General features: G+C 31.6%; 1 protein-coding gene across 1 annotated transcript; it reads right to left on the reverse strand.

Moving 5' to 3' along the window:
- Nucleotides 1-1791: 1791 nt before the first annotated feature.
- Nucleotides 1792-7641, reverse strand: LOC108752994 (myosin regulatory light chain sqh). Its single transcript, XM_018494271.1, has 4 exons — nucleotides 7513-7641; nucleotides 3123-3329; nucleotides 2750-2963; nucleotides 1792-2405 (listed from the first exon to the last, which is right to left on the reverse strand). The coding sequence occupies exons 2-4, from the start codon at nucleotides 3310-3312 to the stop codon at nucleotides 2285-2287; spliced, it is 525 nt and encodes a 174-aa protein (XP_018349773.1). The 5' UTR covers nucleotides 3313-3329; nucleotides 7513-7641; the 3' UTR covers nucleotides 1792-2284.
- Between the last annotated feature and the right edge of the window lie 360 nt (nucleotides 7642-8001).

Below are 8001 nucleotides of genomic sequence, written 5' to 3' on the forward strand. Positions count from 1 at the left end.
TAATAGAAAAAAATTGCCGATACAAGTTTCTTAAAGAAACACTGCCTTATATTTCTTGAAAACTAAACATTTTACTTTATTAATACCAAAATTGGATAAGTTAATGTTTTTTTAACTAAATTAAGTTAAAATTAATAGCTTATAAAATTTAGTTAAATTATAAATTGAATGAACGAAAAACTAACTCAGTTAAAGTTAAGATTGAACTTAAATTAAATAAAAAATTAATTTTGAAAAAACATTTTTATTATGTTAGAACATTTTAATTTGTTTTAAATTAGATTACTTTAAATAATCAAATAATTATAATATAATTATAATATAATTAGATCAACTTTATATATTTTATTTGTAAATATTATTATATGAAAGAACGTAAACTCTTGTACACAATAACAAAGACAGTTTTTTGTACAATAAAAAATTAAATTTTAGTCTTTTTACATAAGTATTTGCATGTTTTGATATTTATTAAAAAAAATGTAAGTAATCTTGTATCTCCTCTTTTTGCTAGCCATCAGGATTCACCGACTTGTTGATTTGGTATGTATTGAGTTAGACACGGTGAGGGGAAGGGGCACAACAAAATTTTCATTATTATTTTTACATCACGACATCTTTATAGACTTCTTTATAGAATTTCAATATTAAGATCATAACAGAATAATAAATAAAGAAATTCTTCTAATAATAAATTCTTATAAATATTTTTGTTTAACTTGTTGAGATACTTGGAGCAAATGTTCAAAAAACTTTGAATATTATTCCTTATAATGAATTCATCCATTAGTAAATCAATATCCAAAGTCTCCGCAACATCGGAATGCATATACAATATAGATACTGAATTTAATTTGATGCATCATAGAATGCAAATACGTTTTCAACCTTCTCACAGCACTACCTTGATAGCAAAATACTAGAAACAAAAACACATTGAATTAACCTAATTTCATCAAAATTAAATTGGAGAAGGGCGTTCTAAATAATTATCACAAATTTATGCCCTAAGATATCGATTCATTTCAATCCAGTTCGCGGAATCTAAGCACAAAATGGCCGTAAACTGAGTCATGGAACGTAAATCATAATTGTATAGATTGATCAAAACATTGTGCGTTGACCTACGACTGCGTTCCGATTCATGCATGATGCGCATGGAGAGCATAGAAGTCGTTCCGTTTCATTTCATATACTTCTCATCAGATCATGCGTTTCTCTTCTTCTTATTATTTATTAGCTTCTACTTCCACAGAATAAAGAGGCAATACGGCTAGATCACGTCACAAAAGTTCGTCAAATAACTTTTAAACCTTACATACTTAATCGACAGATCATGCGCGCATTGTCTATACGATACGCAGTGTAATGCCCGTATCACACGGTATCACACTAGTGCAGATTGGGTCTGAAAGAAAGAACTTTATTGTGAAAGAACTTCCAAAATGAAAGAACTACGAATTTATGTAAATAACAAATTATAGGTGTTCGACGTATCCGATGCTGAATTTCTAGCAATAACAACTGACAATAAGTATTAACAAACAGACACAATGAGACATCCGCTATGTCCGTTTACGGCAAGCACTCATGAGCACTGGCCGCAATGGTTACATGTTCCGTTTCTTCATGCGCATGGAGAAATAATCATTATCAAAACTGTATATTCATATTTTTTATAAAATAATTTTATCTCCTTTATCAATAGCAATATATACATATATTACTATTGATGAAGATATTTATGCTATTACATAATGATCTCTTAAGTGGTTTAATGAATAAGACGAGTTCGTATGCAATAGAATATTATATTAAAATATAAATGCTGAATCTACAACAGAGTTACACGTTTGCATTATGTATATAAATATCTTACATATTTAACTTTTACCGTCTGTACAGCAATCATTCGAAAAATTGTTATTTTTGAATACTTCAAAAAAGTTTTTCTACACGACATACATACACACCTCACGCTTTTAAATTTATCTCATACTTATTGAGCTTATAGTTTCAAATTCGACAAGTATAAATACGAATAGATATTTCCAAGAAAACGAAACTAGAATTTCTGATGCAGATTACGATTTCAAATTGTTCGGTGTGTATGTACATAATTTTCTAATCAATAAAATCAGAAAAAAATTACTCATAATAATATTTCGTGACTCTAAGATCCGCTGAATCGAAAAATGCGAGAGGCGTGTGAGAAATTTCAAATATTATTTAAGATTTCATGTCAGGATACGATATGCGATAAACGTTTTTAGATAAATTCTCACTACTGTTCGTCTTTGTCTTTCGCGCCATGCTTCAGAATTCGAGTGAATTCCAAATAGTCAAACATAGAGCCTTTGATTGGCGCCTCGCGGTACATTTCGTCTACATCGTCGTCCGTAAATCTAAAAAGAAGCAAGTTAATTTTGCATAATTACTAAAAAATGCCAATTATTTAATTTATAGAACCTTCTTCGAATTTTAATATTTTTTTTCTTGTAATCTTGATAAAAATCTTTGTTGCAACTCGAACAGTGATAATCAATCTAAGAAGGCCAAGAATCTAAGAATACAATGAGAATCTAAGAGTGCTATTTGTTTTTTCAATAAAATCTGTGTCCTAAAAAGAAGCTAAGTTTTATTCGTAAATATCTCTTTAAAATTGGCACAATACTCCAATAAATCGCAATAATTTCATAGTCTTGAATTGATCAGTTTTGTACTATAAAATGCAATAAAATGTAATTACCTGTCGCCCATTGTCGTGAGCAGTTCACGAAGGCGTTCCTCATTTATATGACCAGTATTTTCCTCATCAAAACAGCCAAACGCATTCTTGATCACATCTTCAGGGTCAGTTCCTTGTAATCTCTCTCCAAACAATGTCAGGAACATCGTGAAATTAATAGGTCCAGGTGCTTCATTCATCATCGCCTCTAAATACTCATCAGTAGGATTTTTGCCTGTAAAAGATGATCTATTTCTGTTTATGTTCTATCCATATCTTATCTTAATCTAAAAGGCATTATACATATAATCATTATCATTAACATTTATATAAATCTGCGTGAATATATCTTCAATGTTTTCTTTGTCTCTCTCTTTCCAAAGTTTTTATTTACCCAAAGAGGCCAGCATATCGTGCAAATCCTCCTTATCGATGAATCCATCATGATTCTGGTCAATCATGTTAAAAGCCTCTTTGAACTCGGCGATTTGCGCTTGGTCGAACATCGCGAAAACATTCGATGTCGCACGCTGAGCGCGTTTCTTCGTAGTGGCACGGCGACCGGCAGTTTTGCGGGAAGACATCTTCAATATCTCACGTACTGAAAGTTAAAATATTAGTTACGATTTCTTAGGCAGTTTTAAGAAGTCTTTTCGTTTCAAGACGAATCTAATATATTATACAAATTAAACGATACTTCTCTTTTTTAAAGAAGTGCGATTGTGAAAATTTATATATTATGTATGTTCAATAAATTTGAATTGCAGACGCCCGCTGATGTAAGATGTCGATTGTATTGTAATTTGGAATTATAAATAATACCGAATTGGCGAAAAATTCGCAAATATTGACAGTTCACTGGCGAGAATATGTATATTTTCGGATTAAACTAATAAATTATGATCTGACAGTATCATTGGGTATACATTCTGGTAGAAACAATATTCCTCCTATCCTCCGATGCGACTTATTCGCAAACCATACATATACACGGTCTGTTCAAAAAGTTTTTTCAGGACTACTGGTATAAAAAAATATATAAAAGTTGAAAAAAAATTTTGTTTTACATGTTCTACATAGTCTTCTTGTAACTCAATAATACAACGATTACAACATTTATATAACTTTTGGAAACATTTTATAGACTTCTTTTGAAATTCTCTTTAATTCTCGTATCACATAAGCTTGAATATCCTCTAAATCATAGTAACGTTCTCCCTTCATGTGCAATTTGGGTTGAGGAAACAAAAAATTGGAGCTAAATCAGGCGAATCAGGAGAATGGTGAAGCACAGAAATGTCTTCGTGCTAAAAACTGGGTCACAATTCCAGCAGTATAGGAAGGCGCATTGTCGTGCAGCAAAAAATCTCTTTCCTTCCATTGGTCTGATCGAACACGTTGAATCCTTTTGCAAAGACGACCTAGTACTTACATCTAGATAGAAGTGGGAGTTCACGGTGGTATTTGTATTATTCGGAGGAACAAATTCCTTGTGGATAACGTTTGTGTCCGTCAAACTCATGATGGAACATCCCAACCTTTCACCATTCTCAAACAATTCTTGGCCCTCTTTGAATTTTTTAAACATTTTCGAACGTGACATTTATCACAATTTTCATGACCTCAAACGTTTCTATAATTGTTTTTCCAATTTACAAATTAAATTTAATCTGTTCTTTGTTCTATAATTACTTTTAATTACTAACATCAAAAAATCTGGAAAAATTTAATTGTCTCATTTTCAGCACAGAACAATGATAGCTGGCTGAATGCACTTGGGCGCACATTTACAGAGAAATGATGCCATTAAAAGATTTCACAAGTTCCCAATCGATAGCGCAACTAGTATGTCTAGAATAGTGTTCCTAATAATAATTATAAGAATAATAATCTAGATTTATAAAGAGGTTTAGATAAAGTACTGCAAACTCGCCACAATTTTATGAAAAAGACCGGGTCATTTTAAACTTATGTATTTGTGCAAACGTACTTTATTTGAGAAAATAAAACCATAGAATATATAAATCAATTTTTTTCTTTTGTAATCAGTTTATTTATCAGTAAAGAAATATGTACGAATATTTAATTTATGTTTAATTTCATTAGTTTAATATTTGTCGTTTAAGTTTTAGTATATAAAAGTACACAAAGGTAGATGTAAGTACAGTTCAGAAGATGAAAATACACATCATACATGCAACAACCTCAATATTCTTGAACAAAGCTCAGCCGGAGCAGATTGATCGCCCTGATCCGACTGTTGTCATATTAATATTTTTATAAAAGCGATCAACTCCACAACGATGAATTTATTCACACATAGATACTGAAGCCTGTCATTCACATTTCTTTTAACACAATAAAATACCAATAAATGTCTCAAAAATTTTGCAAAAATTAAGACAGTAGCATCTAGCAGCATCTATTGTGTACATGAAATCATATAAAATTGTGTGAATCATGCACATAGTACAGATCTGTCATATTGTGGCAATCGAATTGAGAAAGCTATTGCGGTATTTTATAAATCTGTAGTTACTTTAGTCTAGAAAAAAAATCAGTCCCGGAATTTTTTGAACAGACTGTGTATACTCCATACGTATATATTCGTATATCACACATATATATTCACAAGAATCGATTGTATGCTTAAAAATAAATCGCAATCCCTTTTTTTCCATAGTCATAAATTCCCGTTGTAGATTTTAGCGAAATAAAGACGCATTGTTTTTAAATTAAAATAAGTATCGCGACGAGACGGTCCGAGTTGCCAAGTTGCCATCATCATCGGCATTTATTTTCGAATAATAAGTTCACGATACCCGACGTGACCGAAAAAGGGGTTAAAAATAATACTTGGACGAGACAGAAGGCACGATTAAGAGATGCTATTAGCGCTATTTGTATAACTGTATCCTTGTTTTATGTCTAATGAACGATGAATATAGAATAGAACAAATAGCGCTAATAGTGTTTCTCCGAATGCAAATCCTATAATAACTCCTAAGGAGTTATTATTCTTCTCATGTTTTTAAATGTCTTTTACACACGACTTTGGGTTTGGGTACGATCAACGCAATGTTATAAATGCCTTAAAACTTTAATTGTTCAATTTGTAAATTCTTTTTTTTAATTAATCAATCAAAAAGCTTTAAGGCATCTGTAGTAAGACTTTGATCACAGCATTTGTTTCACCGTTAATGCAACTTCTATCGGTCACAAATTGTTTAATTTAAGTAAATTTGTTCATCTAAAAATTATACGTTCTAATCTAAAGCTGTGAATAATCTAAAACTGTAATCACGTTTGCGATTGCGCAATTATAATTAGCGATTGACAATTATTAACCAACTAGATTAGAACAATAAATTGCTTTATTCTATAAATGATTAAAACAAAATCATCAATCATTTAATCACAATCGTGCAATCATAACTCAAAAGAAGAAAACATGAAAAAAATATTGGGATCGTATTACGCATAAATTCAACTCCGATCTCCTTAAGAGCAGTATTCATACTCAAATTTCTTATATTTAAGATCGTTTTAATCCAAACAGCACCATATTTATGAAATGTACAATAAATATTTCATAATATTTGTATTTATGTCATAATATTTATATATTATAATATAAATATTTATGCAATATTTAAGCAATCTAAGACCACAAAAATATTTACAAAACAAATTTTACAAATATTTTATAAATATTTTATAAATATATTATATGGTCTTAGATTGCTCAGATTATAAACATTTATTATAAATGTTACAAAAATACTTAATAGAACATTACAATCCCAGTAAAAAATATTTATTAAAAATATTTCTTTGTATTTATCATAAACATTCTGTGCTATCTGGGAAATACAATCTTAAGATGTCACAAACCAACCATCAGAGAGCCGTAGATATTTTAAGACATTTCTTAAAACAGCCTCACAACAAGAACAAATAATATCAGTCTAATATTAGTCTAACAATAAAACACGTAAGTGTTTTATTATATATTTTATAAACATATTTATTTAAAAAATGTCTTCACGCACGCATATAAAAATATTCTGTACATCTACCAGAGATTTTTAATTAACAAAAATATATACTCTTTTGAAATTTAATAAATTTATATACTTATAAAACGAAGTTTCTTTCGTAATCGTCTTTCATAAATTTTGCAGTTGCAGTAGTTTACTCAAGCATGCGCTTACTTCTCGAATCGCGTCCTACTTTTCCTTCGAATCTCGCATCTCTCTCGCACCCAGTGCCGTCGCGATTAGCGTAGACTTTTGGCGCATTGCGAGTTGGACAATTGACATAAATTTAATCTGATGAAATAAATTTAGTCTGATTAGTCGTAAACTTATGTCCACGGCAAAAATTTGTTTATATTTCTATTTTCAACAATGCATCGAGAGGCTAGCATGATATGATAATCGCACTGATCTTGAATGCATTGCACTCACTGCATTCCTCTATTATCTACAGCACTGCACTCGTCTGTGTTTATCCACGCTTCCTCACATACATCTCTCCGATCGATACATAACCTGGCCAAGAAACATCCGACTCGTCGCTCATCCTGTTCTAACAGGAATAACGATTCTAGGTTTTACAAAACAAGCCAACGAGATTTTGGAAAGCATCAAATGCTTTGCGAACGGCAATGGCCGCCCTTTCGAGAATAAGATTCTCTGTCAAACATCGTCGAGCGTACTACAATTCAGGGATGGAAACTCGTTTGGCCCGATTATTCCACGATTTAAACGAAACGTACTTACCGGTAATAGTAACCGAGAGAAAATAGGGGTTAAAGCTAAAGAGCGGATCTCAGCCTCACAAAGCACACTGTGAATCACTTTACGAATCACTCCGTAGTCATTTACCACACCCGCTGTCAGCCTGCTGAGCCAGCACCATCTGCTGGAAGCGCTGGAAGGCAGGAAAACGGAATCGTAAGCCGCGAAAATCGCGGATCGAAAAGAATTCAGGTCATCGGTCAGGATCGTGTTCCAATTTTTCCCCTGCTTCGCAGAGTATATCGCTCTTTCATTCGATCATTATTCAAGGCTTCTTGCTTGAATCGCATTTTTATTGATAAATACGTACGAAAAGTAAGAGAACATTTACACTGGCCATAACGTACGTCGTATGTCGTAATCTATAAGAACTGACCAATCACAGTCGGGTATTTCATTTGACTGTAAGAGAAGAATATTCGATGGTTATGGCCAGTATAAATGCTCCTTAACTCAAAAATGAAAAAACAA

Source organism: Trachymyrmex septentrionalis, unplaced genomic scaffold (genome assembly GCF_001594115.1).
Source record: "Trachymyrmex septentrionalis isolate Tsep2-gDNA-1 unplaced genomic scaffold, Tsep1.0 scaffold63, whole genome shotgun sequence".
Taxonomy (NCBI): Eukaryota; Metazoa; Arthropoda; class Insecta; order Hymenoptera; family Formicidae; genus Trachymyrmex; species Trachymyrmex septentrionalis.

What these genes read in the sequence shown, in the direction of transcription:
- LOC108752994 (XM_018494271.1), bottom strand. Translation starts at nt 3,312, where the DNA reads ATGTCTTCCCGCAAAACTGCCGGTCGCCGTGCCACTACGAAGAAACGC. An exon ending in CGATATGCTGGCCTCTTTGG is followed by an intron (nt 2,964 to 3,122) that starts GTAAATAAAAAC and finishes CATCTTTTACAG; the next exon opens with GCAAAAATCCTACTGATGAG. An exon ending in CTCACGACAATGGGCGACAG is followed by an intron (nt 2,406 to 2,749) that starts GTAATTACATTT and finishes GCTTCTTTTTAG; the next exon opens with ATTTACGGACGACGATGTAG.